This window comes from Mobula hypostoma, chromosome 6, assembly GCF_963921235.1.
Source record: "Mobula hypostoma chromosome 6, sMobHyp1.1, whole genome shotgun sequence".
In the NCBI taxonomy this organism is placed as follows: domain Eukaryota; kingdom Metazoa; phylum Chordata; class Chondrichthyes; order Myliobatiformes; family Myliobatidae; genus Mobula; species Mobula hypostoma.
The window spans coordinates 64,625,608-64,644,359 of NC_086102.1; the positions used below are offsets into that span (position 1 = coordinate 64,625,608).

An 18,752-nucleotide genomic window follows, 5' to 3' on the forward strand; every position below is an offset into this window, starting at 1 on the left:
TATTTCAATGGCTTCCTTCACCAGGTGGTCCCAAAAGCCATGGACACAGCACACTGGTTTTGTGTCGTCAAAGTCAATCCTATAGCCATTGCGAATGCAATGTTCTGCTACTGCCAATTTCTCCAGGTAATCCAAACTAATGCGGGTTTCCACTGTGCATCCCGTATGGCCGATATACACTCTCACAGGGAATCCTGTAAATGCCAGCCATTCTGAACCCCAGGTCACTTTTGACCCACAAAAGTCGTGATTTGAGCTTCTTATTGGTTTGTGGATGGTATTAATCCTGTACTTCTGCAGAAACTGTGAAAACATAGGGAAGACAGGCAGTAGCCTCATTGTTAGATTTCCTGGTTTTTCCGTCAGCCCTTTCAAGGGGCTGATTGATTTCTTTCACCTTGTAGCCATTTTGTAGGAATGCTTTTCCTTCTTCTTTGATTAACTGTGTGAGAACTATTTCAGATCCACAAGGAAATAAGACAATTACACACAACCTTCCTACAGATTGGCAGGTCAAAGATGACCTGGGACTCAGAATGCCTAGCGTTCACAGGATTCCCTGTGAATGCAGAGCAGTGTATATCAGCCAGGCAGGACACACAGTGAACTAAGAAGGATGCAATTGATGGCAAACTACTGGGCTAATTTGCAGGGTTAGAATGATTCTCATGCTGCAAAAAAAGTGTTGCAGGAGTGCTGGGAAAATGGGAGGTTTTAGAGGGGTAACTTTAGTCGGGTAGGGAATGATATTGCTAAAGAACGTGGAGTGTTTGATCTAAGGATAAGTCCTTCAGTAGTTTATCCAGTTGTAGCTCCATGGAAGATTGTATGGCCTGACATAGACTGGCATTTGTTAGAGGTAAAAAGGAAAGGAAAATATAAAACTGATTTGGTAAGTGCATTTAACTGTCATGTGATGGAAAAGTATAGTGATTATACTCAGATTTATACGGATGGTGCTAAGGAACGTGAAACAGGAATGACAGGGTTTGGGGTGGCTATACCAGCAAAGGAAATTGGAATCAGCAGAAGAACATCTAATAAGTTAGGGGTGTATACAGATGCTTGGGCATGGTCTGGTTCAGTGGTATTTATATCCCCATTGTCCATCTCTCCTGATTGGTTAGTCCTCATCCAATCAGGTTTCCGCTGTCCCACCTTATTTACAATCGAATTCCAGTTCTTACCTCAAGCGAGACCTTCATCTTTGTTAAGATGATTTTCCCCTTAGTTTTATTTCAATGGCTTCTTTCACCAGGCAATCCCAAAAGCCATGGACAAGGTACAGTAGAACAGTGTTCTGTTACCACTGATTTCTTTGGGTAACCCAAACTGAAACACCTCCTGAATCAGCAGAAGAACATCTAATAAGTTAGGGGTGTATACAGTGGAGATGCTGGCAGTGTTGGCTGCATTGCTATGGGTGGAGAAAGCTAGACAAGTCAAAGTGTTGATATGCTCAGAATCATCCTCAGTTCTAGCAAGTTTAAGGTCTTTTCTCTCAAATAGTTGGCAAGATGTACTTTATGAAGTCCTTCAGTCAGTCACAAGAATTGCAAGTCAGGGAGGTCAGGTAAAATTTCTATGGGTTCCAGCACATGTAGGGGTGAAGGGGAATGAGAGGGTAAATAAGTTGGCAAAGAGGGCATTAAAGAAAGAAAATATAGAAATGCACATTAGTATCAGTAAAGCAGAGGTTAAGTGTGTAATCTGGGAAAAAATCAGCCAAATGTAGCAAGAAAGATGGGACAGGGAGGCATTTATATCAAATACAAAAGAGTGTTGCAGGTACTAGGGTAGGTAGTGGATACCAAAGAGAGGAAACTGCGTGGACTAGGTTAAGGCTGGGGCACTGTGCATTAAACAAAGCATTGAAATTTATAGGGAAACACCAGACAGAATTATGTGAGGAATGTCAGGACGAGGAGTCAGTAGAACATGTAGTTCTGAGTTGCAAGAAGTATGGGATACAGAGAGAGATGATGAGAATTAATCTAAGGGAATTGGGGGTGCAGGAATTCACATTAAAAGGGTTGCTGGGCATGGGTGAGAGAGCACGGGTCAGGGTACTTTTAGCTTTCTTAAGGGATACAGGGGTTTTTTTTATATGATATGATGGATAAACAGGAATAGGGTACCAGGATAGCCAAAGATGGGAGGATAAAGTGTAGGTTAGGGTGTGTGTGAGATTGAGTGAAGGGATTTAGAATGTAAGTCTATTGCACTCTCCAGAGCAGAAGGTGGCAGTAATGCACTATTAAGTTGGGTGCCAACCACCATAAAACAAGACGAAGAAGAAGATGCTGTCCAGGCATGAAATGTCGGTTAAAATTGATACCTGTACCCAGCTGGAAGCCCGAGAAGAGTTTATTTATCATTTATGTCGGGAAAGCACTAGATCCTTTTTCAGAAAGCTTTTCAATCTCTTGTCAGGCTGTGGTTTATGTGAAAATAGATGAGATATGGTACTGGTGAATTGGATTAAGGAAATTGTGTCCATCACAAAATTACAGTTCTAACTTGTTCGTAGTATTATTTCCAATTGGGGCAACTAGGCACTCTATCCTTGATAAGAGCCCCTCCATTTTCTGTACTGTGGATGGTCGCGGTCATCCCCCTCCCGTGATTGGTACCACATAGTTAGAGTGACCTTGTGGGGCTGAACAGAAATTACCAATTATTCCCTGTTTGTTTGGTTGTTTCCCAAACAAAGACGGCAGTAGAAATATAAAGGGCCGAGCGGTAAGTCATTGTACACAATCATTATCTGATGCATGTAAAGGGAATGAGTCTTTAACACTTCTGCAGCACATAGGTTCTCAGATGACCTGCCCTGCCCCATAGCATAGTAGACCATGTGGACTGCTTTCCATAATAGGATATAGGAAGACATTGATGTTTAAATTCGCTATTCTCAGTGCACCACACTAACATTGTCTATATGCCAGTATGTATTCTCCCAGCCAGAGGGAGTACCTGAGGAGAAGGCCGGTGGCTCCTACGCAGGTGTAGGCGCTTCCCGGTGAGCGGCTTGCGACAGCCGCCCCCCTTGTCTCCTCACTCATTGACCCTGCGCGGCCTCTCCACCTCCACATGGAACCGCCGACGCCTTCATTTTAATTGGCTGCCGCGCTCAGCGAGGTTGAGGGGAGGTGATGACGTAACATTCAGCGCGACGTGAGCGATAGGGAGAAGGTGTCGCAAAGCCGGTTGCTGGGGAGACGGCGCGCTCCTGTGAGTTGCTGGGCAGCGGCGGGGGTTCAGTCAGTCAGGCACCATGGGGGTCCTGGTTGGAGCAGTTGACCAAGGCACCAGCTCCTCTCGGTTCCTGGTGAGTACACAGCACCTCCTCACTCCAGCGCCGAGGACAGCCTGCGGGTTTGGCTCGCCCTCGCCTGGCTTGCCAGGCAGTTTCGCTATGGTGTATGCAGGTTGCTGCTATCAGGTCGTATTCAATGCAACTTCTCCCCTTGGTGTGCGAATCCGAAGATTTGCAAGTGCCCAGAAAGTGTCATGTACTTGCATGGCATGCAGTCACCAGCACGGCCAGCGAAAGTGAAACATTATACCGTACCATATTGTTACATCTGGTGGAAGTATGTTGTTTGGTGATGTTGGAACTAACATTAATCGGGTATAAACTGTGCAGTATTGTGCGAATGTCTTGGGCATATGTAAAAAATCTGTAAAATGAAGATGCTTTCAAAAATAATGAAATGAGAGGCATTGATCGTGTGGCTAGAGGCTTTTTCCCAGGGCTGAAATGGCTAGCATGAGAGGGCACAGTTTTGAGGTGCTTGGAAGTAGGTACAGAGGAGATGTCAGGGGTAAGTTTTTTTACGCAGAGAGTGGTGAGTTTGTGGAATGGGCTGCCGGCGACAGTGGTGGAGGCAGAAGCGATAGGGTCTTTTAAGAGATTCCTGGATAAGTACCTGGAGCTTAGAAAAATAGAGAGCTATGGGTAAGCCTAGGTAGTTCTAAGGTAAGGACATGTTCAGCACAGCTTTGTGGGCCGAAGGGCCTGTATTGTGCTGTAGGTTTTCTATGTTTCTAAATATTAAGTGTACTGTAAAGAGTTAAAAAAAACTGAATCAATTCAATATTTGGTGTAACCACCGTTTGCATTTAAAACTATCAATGATCGTAGATACACTATCGTGCAGTTTTATAAGAAAATCGATTGGTAGGGTGTTTCAGTCACGGAGAGCTTTCCTGTCTCCAGATTATCGCAGACAGTCTCGAGGGCTCTGTGGAGGCCATTTCCATTTGAAACCATATAAAAATATAGGGTGCTTAGGATATTTGCACAATGCTGAGATTGGTGTTCATTATAGGGTTATGGGGTGACGCTAGAGACCGCAGATTTTTGATTTTGTGGGGGGGTGGGGGACGACAAACAGGTGTGGAGGCAAATAGTCTGCTTTGATTCCAGATCCTTCATTTGGGCTGTAGATTTCCCTCCGTGGTTTCTGCCTGACTTGCTGAGTTCCTTCAGTAGTTTGATTTTTGTACGCTATCGTATATGATGGAAGGGCATTCACAAGAACGCATTGTAATCGGCATTCGCAGCTGATAGATATTATAAGATTTTAAAGCATTTTTTCCATAATTAATCGTGCGTGGTGTAGCGTTGCAGAACTGACCAGCTGTAGCTCGTGCGGGTTTCATCGACGTGAAAATAATGTTCTGCTCGCGATTGGACCTCTCGGTGCAAGCTGTCACACATGTATTTTACAAAATGTTCTGTACAGATTGTTGCTGACACACATTAATCCAACGAGTTAGGTCGCAAATAGTACATCTGTGCTGGCGTCCTTGGACGGGTTGTAGAAAATTGTACTCTCCGTTACACATCTTTAGAAGTTTTTCAAAGTTTTAGATGACTTCCCGAATCTATGCTAACTTCTACAAAAGTGCAGGTGCTGCCTTATTTTCTTCGTAATGGCACTTGCTGCTGCACCCAGGACAGATCCTCTGAAAAGATAACACGGAGGAATTTAAAGTTGCTCACTCTCTCCACCTCTGACTCCCCTGATAACGACTGGCTGATGGACCTCCAGTCAATAATCATTTCCTTGCTCTTGCTGACATTGAGTGAGAGGTTGTTATTGTGGCTCCATACAACCAGATTTGTTGGTGTGTTAGCAAATTTAAAAATGGCATTGGAGCTGTAGTTAGCCTCAATGGAGCAAGTAGAGCAGGGGGCTGAGCACACAGCCTTGTGGTGCATCTGTGCTGAGAGGGATTGTGGGGAGGGAAGTGCAGAAAAGATTTGAGGTTGTTGCCAAGGATTACAGGACCTGAGATATAGAGGGAGGTTGGCCAGGTGAGGTCTTTACTCCTTGGAATGTTGGAGAATAAGGGGCAATTTTACCAAACTGTTTAAAATTGAGAGGTATAGATGAGAAGGATGGCAAGTCTTTTCTCCAGGATAGGAAGAGTACAAAACTAGGGGGCGCAGTTTTAAGGTGAGAGGGAAAAGATTTAGAAGGGATTCAAAGCGGCAACTTTTTACACACAAAGGGTGGTGTATATATAGAATGAAATGCCAGAGAAAGTGGTTGAGAAAGAGACAATATCACTTAAGAAGCTCTTGGTAGGTACATGGGGTGTAGGGCATCAAGGGATATGGGCTGAATGCAGGAAATTGGGACTAGCTGAGTGGGCACCATGGTCAACGTGGACTGGTTTGGCTGAAGGACCTGTATCTGAGCAGTATTGCTCTAAGACTCTGACAGTGCTAATTGGTCATTGTGCAACATGACAGCAACCTATTCAGCTCTTGGACAATAGCTGGACAGTTCAGTTGAGTGCTACTGATTGCTTGTTGTTTGCCTTTCTTCACATGTGAAGGAAAATGGTGGGTCTAAGACAGGTTGGTTGTAGGATTTTAAGTCGGGATAACTGAGTGTGTCAGAGTGGAGTGGGTGGTCAGAAGGATATTTGGAAACTGGGTGTCCAAGAAGAGAGTGTGTTCATATAGACAGGCATAAAATGTCCAAACATTTTTCAAATATGCAAATAGTAAACAGATTTTGAAAAGATCCTGCATGGGCTCTGACTTTTTTGAGTTTCCATGTGATTGAAGGCAAGGTGGCAAATTAGATTCAAACTGGCTTGGCAATAGGAGGCCTGGAATTAGAAGCTTGTGACCAGTGATGTACCACCGGCTCAGTGTAGGATCCTTTGTTGCCCATATGTGAGCGTTATTTTTTCCAATTTGAATATGGGGTATCATTAGTAAGCTTGCAGGTGATACGAAATCAGTGATGGTGTTTACAGTAAAGATAGTGTTAGGTTATAGATATTAATCATTTAGTAATGTGAGCAGAACAGTTGTAGACAGAATCCTAAGTGTGAGATAATGTATTTTGGAAGGTCTATGAAAGATAAGACAGTCACAATGGAGGGTATTGAAGAACAGACAAATCTGTATACATGTTAAAGATGGCAGCACAGATAATGTGATGAAGACAAAGGCATTGGCCTTTGGTTTTTCAGGATATAGGATATCAGAGCATGGAAGTTAAGTAAATCTTTTATCAAATATTGTTTAAGCCACAGCTGGAGTACTGCACACAAGTTCAGGTTGCCACACCTTTGAAGGGACATGATTATGCTGGAGTGTAGAGGAGGTTCACTAGGATGTTGGAATTGGTTTATCATTGTCACATGTACCGAAGTACAGTGGAAAGCTTATCTTGCATACTGTTCAATTGGATCAATTTCTTACAACTGCATTAAGGTAGAAAAAGGTAAAACTATAACAATGCACCATAAAGTATACTGGCTACAGAGACTGCGCAGTGCAGAAAGATAGTGAGGTGCAAGGTCACAACAAGAAAGACTCTTGACCTCACAATCTACCTTGTACTAGGAAGCCATTCAATTTTCCACTCTCTCAGAATCAAGTGATTCTTGAAGGATCACCACTGATGCCTCCACAATCTCTTCACCTACCTCTTTCAGAACTCTACAATGTAATCCATCTAGTTCAAGTGACTGATCTACCTTCAGACCTTTTGGCTTTCTAAGCTCTTATATAACAGCTACACTCACTCCTGCCCCCGACGCTCTCGGATTCCTGGCTTGCCTCTGGTGTCTTCCACAGAGAGGCCTGAAGCAAAATGCTTATTCAGTTCATCTGCCATTTTTGTTTCCCCATTACTACCTCTCCTGTGTAATTTTCGGCAATAGGCGAATTGCAGTGGGTCAAGGTAGGCTAGGAAGCTGAAGTTAATGCATGCTATGACTTGAAGCTCTTCATGATGGTGGATGACAGAGCTACCGGACAGAAGTCATTAAGGCGCCTTGTCTTGTTTTTCTTGGGTGCAAGAATGATAGTGTCCATTTTAATGCAGGTGGGAAACTCTGATAGAAGCAGGGAGAGGTTAAAAATGTCTACAAATACCCCTGCCAGCTGATCTGTGCAAGACCTAAGGATATCACCTGGGACACCATTGGGCCAGATACATTCTGCAGTTTCACTTTCCAGAAAACTGCAACATGCATGCAGATGCATTGGAGGCTCTTGGGTGGATCGTGACATATCAACCCCCTTCTATTCTGAAAAATGCATAGAATGTATTAAGCTCATCAGGAAGTGATGTGCTTTTGTTGCAATGCTGCCTGACCTTTATTTTGTAGCTTGTAATAGCATGCAAGCCCTGCCACAACTGATAGCTGGTCTAGGAATCAGATTAAGACTTGTATATCTCTGGCATCTTATTGCCTAAGGTGGAGCATTTCAGTTTTGTGGGTATGCTTGATAGACAATGCTTGTTCTCCTTGAAGCAAGGGAATCTGAGGAATCAAAATTGGGTTTAATATCACCAGCATATGTTGTGAAATTTGTTAACTCACTGGGGCAGTACAATGCAATACATAATATAGGAAAATAATTAAATCAATTATAGTAAGTATATATGTATATTAAATAGTTAAATTTAAAATAGTGCAAAAGCAAATAATAGAAAAGTGAGGTTGTGTTCACAGGTTCAATGTCCATTTAGGAATTGGATGGCAGAGGGGAACAAGCTATTCCTGAATCAGGCTTCTGTACCTCCTTCCTGATGGTAACAATGAGAAGAGGGAATGATCTGGGTGATGAGTGTCCTTAATTATGGACGCTGCTTTTCTGAGGCACCACATTTTGATGATGCCTTGGATACTATGAAGGCTAGTACCCAGGATTGAGCTGACTGATTTTACAACTTACTGTAGCTTTTGTTTGATCCAAAGAGGGCTAATAAATTGAGATGAAAATTTTAAGTTGACAAAGCATCCAAGACTAAGTCAAATTCTCCTAAATGGGATTAGGATAGTTAGGCACTCCAAGATCAGTATGCTCATAACGAGCAACATTCCATTCCAAAAAAACTTAGAAGCAGAAATATTTTTGTCATAATGTACTTCAAAACTGATCCAAAACTGACTTGTGTAGCTTCTGGCTTGGTGGTCAACTTTTACTTTAGAAGTCTTTTGAAGTTCAACAACTAATGTTCCTGTGGCTTCTATAAAGCTTTTTCAGAAGTACTACAGAATAGAATTGTGGACCTAAGCAAAAGTGTAAGTCGTATGAATGCCAAATGAACAAAGGGATGTGGTGAAAACAACCATACAATACAGAAATGGAGGTGAAGTATAGAGCGCTATGCAAAAGTTTTTTTATTTTTATTCATGTAGATGTGTGGTGTGTGGCCAAGTGGTTAGGGCGTTGGACTAGCGATCTGAAGGTCATGAGTTCGAGCCTTGGCCGAGGCAGCATGTGTGTCCTTCAGCAACCATGCAATGCTCCAGTCTACCCAGCTGAGAATGGGTACCGGCAAAAATGCTGGGGGTTAACCTCACAATAGACTGGCGTCCTATCCGGGGGAGGGGGTCTCGTACTCTCAGTCGCTTCACGCCACGGAAACCAGCATAAGCACCGGCCTGATGAGCCACAAGGCTCGTGACAGACTTGAATAAACTTTAATATGTGTATATGTATGAGTGTACACACACGCATAGGACTAAATAGTAATGACTATGACTTTATTTTGGAACCTCCTGCATATTTTAATATAAATAACTTGAACTATATTTTAAAAAAAAGAAAGCTCTGAATTTTTGAGAGTTAGCAGTGTGAAAAAGGGGTATTTTCAGTCTATATCAATGCACACCATGGAGGATTGACTGTTATGTACCCAGATTTGTTGCTGAGTCAAAAATAGATGGAACAATAAGATACAAGAATGATATGTAGAATGGAAAGATATTATAAACTAGATGCAATGGAGTGTGAAATGAGCAAACATAAAATTTTCTGCTTTTAAGAAAACTAGAATACTTTGAGTTTTTTGAGGTAGAAGAGCTGTGACTTCTGTACACATCATAAATGGTAAATGACAAGGAACTTGGTAAGGAGGCTGAAGTACGTGACGAGATGAGTCATGTAGGACATTGAAACTTGATCTGGAATGCTATATGCGTCTTGGTCTCATTGCACAAGGTTGTACTCATTAACCTTGATGTCACATTGGTTCACTGTGTTGATTCATGGGTTGAGAGAGCTGTTCACTGAGGGGAAATTGATTAGGGTGGGCCTAAAATCTTGTGTTCAGCAGACTGAGAAGTAATATCATGGACGAATTCATCAAAAGACTGACATGAAGTAAGTTGAAAGATTGAGTCCTTGAGCTCAGCAGTCCACCATAGGATAACAGACACCAGATAATGGATCAATCATTCTGGATTAATGTGAGGAGAAATCTCTGCTTCAAGACTAATAATTGAATTTGGTTTGTTTTGTTTTAAGCAGGACAGAGTGGGCAGTATTGTCTCCATTTGTTTGGTAGATGCTTGAGCTGCATCTGTACTGGAGCAACTTGGCCAAAAATGAGTCTATTTCTCCAGTGCATCTGGGGTGTGTCCAGTTTGTTCATCTGCTTCTTGATTTTGTGTGGAATGCCTTGGATTGCCTGAAGATTGGCATCCATCCTTAAGTGAAGGCTATGGGTGCCAAGTCACTGAATATATTTGGGAGGGAATTGATGGATATCAGGGTAGAAAATAATCAAGAGGCTATTTTCCCTCTAAGTTGCGGGGATACATGGCCACGCAGTAACTGAAATGCTCCCATGCACAGCTGGATTAAACACAACGAGGAAAAAGTTCATAAAACGTAAAGGAATTTCGTTGTGTCTTTCTCCCCCCTCCCCTCCTCTTGAATAGTGATATCACATCTGTGTTATTCTGGTCCTTTAGGTCTCTCCAGAATATTGGTTGGTTTAAACCAGTGTTCCCACACCTTTGCATCCATTCTTTTTAAGACCCCAAGGTACAGGTGTCCGGCCCATGGGACCTGTCATACTTTTGTCTTATCTACTCTGAACGTCAAATCATGGCCATTATTTTATCAGTAGAATTTAATGTAAAACCTCCTTGTGTGCCTTTAAAAATCTATAAAGACATTCCTTTCAAAGTTGAAAGTAAAAGTTATTATCGGAGTACATGCATGTTAGTACGTACAACCCTGAGATTCTTTTTCCGGTGGGCACACTCAGCAAATCTTTAGAGTTGTAACTCTAAACACGATCAATGAAAGAGCAAGAGTGCAGAAGGCAACGAACTACAAATGCATATAAATAGTAATAAGTAACGAGAACATGAAAAAAAACAATATGGTTCTTAAAGTGAGATCATTGATTGTGGGAACACCAGAAATTGCATGAGTGTAGTTATCCTCTGTAGTTGGGCCCATGCTAGTTTTCAGCAGAGCAAGGATTGCAGTTCCCAATGCCCTTACTTTCCTGACGCATTGTAACTTTTCTGTTTGCATCTCCATCAGATGCCTTTGGACTGCAGCTTATCTGCACACTGTCATAATTTACAGTAGCCAATCAATCAACTAGAATGGTTTGAGGTGTCGGAGAAGTATGTGAACCTTTGGGGTAAGGCCTTCCATGAAAGCTATTAGGAGTCGGGAGTTCCCAATTGCCCTATGCATATTTTTTTTTTAAAAAGACAGGTTACTGTCCGATCCCACTCTTCTCTAGAAAGATCTGTTCTTGTGCACCATATGTCAATCAAAACAACTTTCAGAGGACCTTGGGAAGAATTGTAGAGAAGCAACAAGCTAGAAAAGGCTACAATAGCATTTCTAAATTCCTGGGTGTTCCTCAGTCCACAGTAGGAGAAATTGTCTACAAATGGAGGAAATTCAGTACATTTGCTACTCTTCCCTCGGAGTCCTGCAAAGATCACACCAAGAACATAAAGTGGTAAGACTGCTGAAGGGATCCTGACCCGGATCTGGGCCGTACCCTCCAAATATCTAGACCTGCCTCTTGGTTTTTTTGCACTACCTTACTTCCCATTTTTCTATTTTCTATTTATGATTTATAATTTAAATTTTTAATATTTACTAATTTTAACTATTTTAAATTTTTAATATTTGTAATCCAGGGAGTGTGAAGCGCAGAATCAAATATCGCTGTGATGATTGTACGTTCTAGTACCAATTGTTTGGTGACAATACCAAGTATGTGCAATGCTGAAGGAGGGGAAAAAGAACCCAAGGGTAACAGCAAAAGACCTGCAGAAATCTCTAGAACTTGCTTGAAGTCTCTGTTCATGTGTTCATGTAAGGAAAACACTTGTGTTCATGGAAGGAGACCAAGGAGGAAATCGCTGCTCTCGAAATAATAAAACGTTGCTACATGTCTCAAGTTAGTTTGCAAAAGATCACATGGATGTTCTGTAACACTTCTGGGACAATGTTCTGTGGACAGATGAGACAAAAGAACTTTTTGGCAGAAATGCACATTGCTATGTGTGACGGTGGGGGGGGGGGCCTGAATTACCCCTATGAACTATGCTTTTGAAAAGAGAGAGAGAGAGTTGTTCAACACCAAACACCTTGCTCTTTGTTTAGGCAGATGGTGTTTGCCTATTATTGTGACTTGGGTGAAGGTCAGATCACATTATGAGTAATTAATGCACAAAACCAGGTAAATTGCAAATGGTTTCACAAACTTTTTCTTGCACCTGTAGGTTTTGAGCTGGCATTAAGAAGCATCAACATGACAATTCCAAACCCCAAGATGCAAATTTTAGGACAATTGGGTTTGTAAGGCTGTTTGAATAACATGGGGACCAGATTGAGTCAAGCACATGTAGTTTTCTGGCAATACCTGCCCCCTTGATGGGTAGTTACATTTTTGGAAAAGTTATCAAATGTACTTAAGTATTGGATTTATTGAAATATGAAGCTGCTGATGGATTATTCTGTTCCAGTTCACTTGTGCTGATTCCTGCTGTGCCTGTGGTTAGCAGCGTGTAACTTCACAGCATATGGATGCAGTTGTACCTTTGAAAATTAACGTTTATGTTTTACTGACTGAGTATTTGAAGAAACTGATAGTATTGAACAACTATTTCACAGGTCTTTGATCCTGAGACATCTAAAGTTGTTGCTCAACACCAAGTGGAAATTACACAACACCTTCCAAAGGCAGGGTAAGTAAGTTGAATGTAGGCTTCATTTTCTGACTTGTTTTCTAGTTATAATTATAGTTATAACTGTTTTGCAAGCAAAAATAAGCTATTGGGTAATATTAATAACTGTAACATTCAAATATTACTGCAAGCACCAGTAAGTCTGTATCAGAATGATGTCATTCATTGTGCAATATTGATTTGACATCAGCCTGCCATTTTTTTTTGAGCATTCATCAGCAGGAGGGAGTTCTTTTTTCCATGCTGACAATGTAACAATTGTTAAATTCACTTGGCTTTTATTACTGGGTTGATCTTTTCAATTCTTTTGAAATAGTGATATAAAATTATCATTCTGCCAATGATTTGACCACTGATCCAGTAAGAAACTGATATATCTGTGGTTAAATGCTGTATGATTAATTTGGGTGATGTTTGTAGGTTTCCTGGTTAAAGTAAAAGTGCGATGTGAATCATGAATCTCAGAAGCTTTGAGTGGAGATATTTGTCAAATCAGTGATGAGTTACAGTAAATTTAACAGTGTCAACATGAGTGTTGGGAGATCTGGCAATGCAGGCAGTCATGACCACATTTGAGGTTTTTTAAACAACTTATCACCCGATAGCCAGGCCCTTGAGAATTAACTCCTGGCATTGATCTGCACAACTATCTGACCCTGTTACCTTCTGAATACACGTCCAGTGAGTCTGCCATTTGATACTATGCAGTTCCTCCACAGAAGTCCACACATTTTGAAAATGTTGAATCCTATGGTCAACATTGATACATTGTTGTCGCCAATTAACTGGACTCTGAAAACTCGATCGTTCCTCAATCACACTTTATTTATTTGTGCACTAGGAGAACAGCATGGCCCCTGTCACCACACTGTTTTGAAGTTTGAACAACGAAATGCCATTTTTATACAGAATTGACTAGCTGCATGCAGGTATTGACAAATTGGTAGCCTTAAGTATGTTCAAATTCCTTATTTACATGATCACACTGGTATTAATCGCCAATATAATCTACCCACGAAAGGTCAATAATAATTCAGAGCTACTAAGTGTCATCCTAGAATCTTTTGATTGCATCATTATCCTGCCTTGTTATGCCAAGTGGCCTCTGTCCCCATCAATGGAAGGGGAAGCTATGTTCTTTGAGGACCTTTCATAGCTGGGTGACTGCATTCTATCATGCCTGGACATTATCTTAACTCTTACTGAGCTGCAACTTCCACAGTATTATCCTTCAGATTGACTACTTGTGCAATTGTCACAGAGTACCACCCTTGAGTGGCACAGACTGACATTGAGCATTGTAAGTTACAGTTTAGATCAGGGGTTCTGATCTAGGGTCCACAGACCCCTTGCTTACTGGTATTGCTTCATGGAATAAAAAAGGTTGAGAACTCCTGGTTTAGATGATTCTTGCTGTGCAGTCTCCTCTACATTGGCAAAGTCGATTGCTGACTGTGTTCAGTCTGTAGAGGTGACTCTTGTCAGACTTTATCCTATTTGTCTTTAGCCCATCTGCCTGTGGCCTCTCATACTTTGCTAATGAGGCCAGACTAAAACTTGGAAGAGCAACATCACGTTTTCCATCTGAGCATATTGTAGCCTCAGAGAAATTCAACAATCTCTAATAACTTGTCACCTTAGTATGGAACTGGAAATTTCTTCTGAAGTTGGTGATTAATCCATTTGTTACAGAGCTGTAGAATCAGAGAGCATGGAAACTGACCTTTGTGCCCAACTTGTCAATGGCACTGGGGTTGCCCAGCGACCTAGTCCCTTCAACCTGCTTTGGTCTATAGCTCTCTAAACTCCTATCTAGATGACTTTTAAATGTTGCTAATGTGCCAGCCTCAACCATCAGCAACTCATTCAAAGAATGCACCACGCTTTGCATGAAGAAGCTGCCCCCGATGTCCCTTTTTAAATCTCTTGCTTCTGATCTTGTACTTACTCCGTCTTGTTTCTAGTTCCTCGTGCGGTGGGGGGCGGGGAGACTGTGCTTTCACCCTGTATATGCCCCTCACGATCAGGTCACTCCGCAATTCCTGACATTTCAGGGAATGTAGTCCTAGGCTGCACTCCACTCAGTACAATTTCTCCTTGCAACTCACATTCTGGTAATTCTTTTCTGCACTTTTTAATTTGATAGCATCTTTCCTGTAACAAGGTGAGAAAAGATGTACAGAATGGTGAGTATGGTCTCACCAATGTCTTGTAGAACAGCAACCTAACTTCCCCTATTCTCACTGTTCTGGTTAATGAAAGCCAGTGTGCCAAACAGCAGCGGCTAGTGGGTTTCTGAAGGGCAGTCGCCACCTTCACTACCCTATTTATCTGTGACACTGACACTGTTTTCAGCAAACTGTACTTGCACTCCTAGTCATGTTCAAGTTTATTGTCATTCACCCACACACATGTTTACTGCCAACCAAAGCAATGGTCCGGAGGTCCCATTGGAACAGTTTTTGTTGTAATGCTACGGTATCTCCTGCCTGATGGTTGGGGGGCGGGGGGTGTGGATTGGAAGGATCATTGCTCATGCTAAGGGTCCTGATAAATATCTCCGGATAGAAGAAAGACTCTAATGCTCCTCTCAGTTGTCCTGCAATCCTCTGTAGGGACTTGCAGTCATTTGCCTTAAATTCCCATGCCAGAACAAATGAAACTGGCGCGTGACTGATGCACTTGGTCAGGGCAGTCTCGATGGTGCTCCTGTAAAAATTGTTTAGGATGGGAGGCAGAGGAGCCTCATTTGTTTCAATCTCATCAGGCAGTGGAGACACTGCTGTACTTCCTTGACTAAAGAGGTGGTGTTAAGGGACCATGTGAGATTGTCTGTTATGGCACTCCCAGAAACTTGGTGCTCCCAGTTCTCTCCATGGATGAGCTACATATGTGCCGTGAGCAGTAGTCAACCAGTATCTTCCTAAGGTCATCTCTTTGGTCTTGTCCACATTGAGATTCAAGTTATGCTTACACTATTCTACCAGCCGCTTTAACTCCTCTCTGTACGCCATCTCTTTGTCATCGTTGATGAGACCAACCAGTGTTTGAACTTGATGATTCGGTTTGAACTGGATCTACCAGTGCAGTCATCTGTCTGTTCCAAAACACTCCAAAGGCAATGTTTCTTCTCATTTGTAATGACCTGTGTGCACAAAAATCTTGTACTTGCAATTGTTTGTCCAATGACAACAACATGTGCACATTGAATAATTTCTTCAATAGAAACAGTATAAGTAAGCCACTTCTAAAATCTGCAGATAAGTCATTGCAAACTCCACATTGTCAATACTGTCTGCATCAGAAACCGGAAAAGGGAACTTAGTTCTGTATGATTATGAAATGTACTTAACATGCCAACGAGGTAGAAGATGACAATCTTTTGAGCGCAGTTTAAATTCTGTTTCGCACTCGTAGCAAAAGATGTGCATGAGCATACGCACACACCTTAGAGGGAACATTGTCCCCAGGGCACTACAATTTACTGTAAAATTTGTACATAGATTTAATCTCCCAAAATGCAATAAGACCATAAGACAAAGGAGCAGAAGTCGGCCATTCGGCCCATCGAGTCTGCTCCGTCATTTTATCATGAGCCGATCCATTCTCCCATTTAGTCCCACTCCCCCGCCTTCTCACCGTAACCTTTGATGCCCTGGCTACTCAGATACCTATCAATCTCTGTCTTAAATACACCCAATGACTTGGTCTCCACTGCTGCCCGTGGCAACAAATTCCATAGATACACCACCCTCTGACTAAAAAAATTTCTTCGCATTTCTGTTCTGAATGGGCGCCCTTCAATCCTTAAGTCATGCCCTCTCGTACTAGACTCCCCCATCATGGGAAACAGCTTTGCCACATCCACTCTGTCCATGCCTTTCAACATTCGAAATGTTTCTATGAGGTCTCCCCTCATTCTTCTAAACTCCAAGGAATACAGCCCAAGAACGGACAAACGTTCCTGATATGTTAACCCTCTCATTCCTGGAATCATTCTAGTGAATCTTCTCTGTACCCTCTCCAACGTCAGCACATCCTTTCTTAAATAAGGAGACCAAAACTGCCCACAGCAGGTCTCACCACACAAGTGAGGTCTCACCAGCGCCTTATAGAGCCTCAAATTCACATCCCTGCTCCTATACCCTATTCCTCTGGAAATGAATGCCAAAATTGCATTCGCCTTCTTCACCACCGACTCAACCTGGAGGTTAACCTTAAAGGTATCCTGTATGAGGACTCCCAAGTCCCAATGCATTTCAGAACTTTGAATTCTTTCCCCATTTAAATAATAGTCTCAGATTTATCTGGGTTGAAACTAATTTACCAGTCCTCACCCTACATACCAAGCTGATCAAGATCCTCCTGTAGTTTTTCATCACTTCACATAACCTCCAACACCACCTGTTTTAGTATCATTCACCAACTTGCTAAACATTCGCATTAACATCCAAATTGTTTATAAATTTCAAACCACAAAATCCCAGCACTAGCCCCTGTGGCACACTCCTGGACACAATCCTCCTGTCCAAGAAACAACCCTCAACCATCATTCTGTTTCCTGCCACTGAGCCAATTAGGAATCCAATCTGCAATCTCCTCTTGGATCCCATAACGATCTAATCATCGATGCTAGCCTGCCATGGGGACTTTATCAAAGGACTTGCTAAAGTCCATATAGATAACATCAATTACCCTACTCTCATCTACCCTCTTCAAGAAGATAACCAAGAATTCAAAGATATTTGTCAGACTGTGGCGACCCACTTTCTGGCACCCACGAACCGGCTCACAAAACAGCGCGCGCAGGCAGAGGGCCGGCAGCAAAAAGGGCGCCAGGCCATCTTCACCAGCAGGGGGAAAATCCCGCGCGCAGAAAGGGTCTGGGTATATGCATTCCCCACAGTAGTCCCGCCCAGGGAGGGCGGGAACGGGAAGGCTTTAAAGCGGGCCGCGAAGTTTGAATAAATCTCTTTCATCGCAACTCTAACTCACCGACTCCGTGTGGTTATTCTAGCGCTGTGTGTAGCACACCGCTACAATTGGTGACCCCGACGGCCCAAACGATATTTGGACCAGAGATGACCGACGCTGCATCTGTTCACGCAGTTTCGTTAAAACTGCCAAGCTTCTGGACGCTGCGACCCCATTTATGGTTCGAACAAGCAGAAGCACAATTCCACATTCGGCAGATAACAACGGGTCCATGTTCGTGCTGGACATTGGGGGGAGAGAGGAGGTTTTCACGGTGGACCGACTCAAACCGGCCCATGTGGACTTGGCGCAACCGGTCCAGGCTCAGGCACCGCGGCGCAGGGGCAGACCTCCCAAACAGAGGCCGATCCAGACTGTGGACATTGGGGAAGGTATCGCCGGTTCTGGGGGGGGGGTTATGTGGCGACCCACTTTCTGGCACCCACGAACCGGCTCACGAAACAGCGCGCGCAGGCAGAGGGCCGGCAGCAAAAAGGGCGCCAGGCCATCTTCACCAGCAGGGGGAAAATCCCGCGCGCAGAAAGGGTCTGGGAATATGCATTCCCCACAGTAGTCCCGCCCAGGGAGGGCGGGAACGGGAAGGCTTTAAAGCGGGCCGCGAAGTTTGAATAAATCTCTTTCATTGCAACTCTAACTCACCGACTCCGTGTGGTTATTCTAGCGCTGTGTGTAGCACATCGCTACAAGACACTATTTCCCATGCACAAAGCTGCGCTGACTACCCAGAATCAGACCCCACCTCTTCAAATGTTTGTAGAATTTGTCCCTCAGTATCCCCTCCAGCAATTTACCCACCGCCATTAGTCATAGTCATACTTTATTGATCCCGGGGGAAATTGGTTTTCGTTACAGTTGCACCATAAATAATTAAACAGTAATAAAACCATAAATAGTTAAATAGTAACATGAAAATTATGCCAGGAAATAAGTCCAGGACCAGTCTATTGGCTCAGAGTGTCTGATCCTCCAAGGGAGGAGTTGTAAAGTTTGATGGCCACAGGCAGGGATGACTTCCTATGACGCTGTGTGTTGCATCTCGGTGGAATGAGTCTCTGGCTGAATGTACTCCTGTGCCCAACCAGTACATTATGTAGTGGATGGGAGACATTGTCCAAGATGGCATGCAACTTGGACAGCATCCTCTTTTCAGACACCACTGTCAGGGTCCAGTTCCATCCCCACAACATCACTGGCCTTACAAATGAGTTTGTTGGTTCCGTTGGTGTCTGCTACCCTCAGCCAGCTGCCCCAGCACATAG

The 18,752-nt window shown here is 43.0% G+C and overlaps 1 protein-coding gene across 2 annotated transcripts in view; it reads left to right on the plus strand.

Moving 5' to 3' along the window:
• Positions 1–3,175: 3,175 nt before the first annotated feature.
• gk (glycerol kinase) overlaps positions 3,176–18,752 on the plus strand; it is a 134,650-nt gene continuing 119,073 nt past the window's right edge. For both annotated transcript variants that reach the window (XM_063050890.1, XM_063050891.1), the window contains exons 1-2: positions 3,176–3,331; positions 12,425–12,498. In XM_063050890.1, coding sequence (XP_062906960.1) covers positions 3,278–3,331; positions 12,425–12,498 — 128 coding nt within the window. In that variant the 5' untranslated portion in view covers positions 3,176–3,277. The remainder of the gene's footprint in view (positions 3,332–12,424; positions 12,499–18,752) is intronic.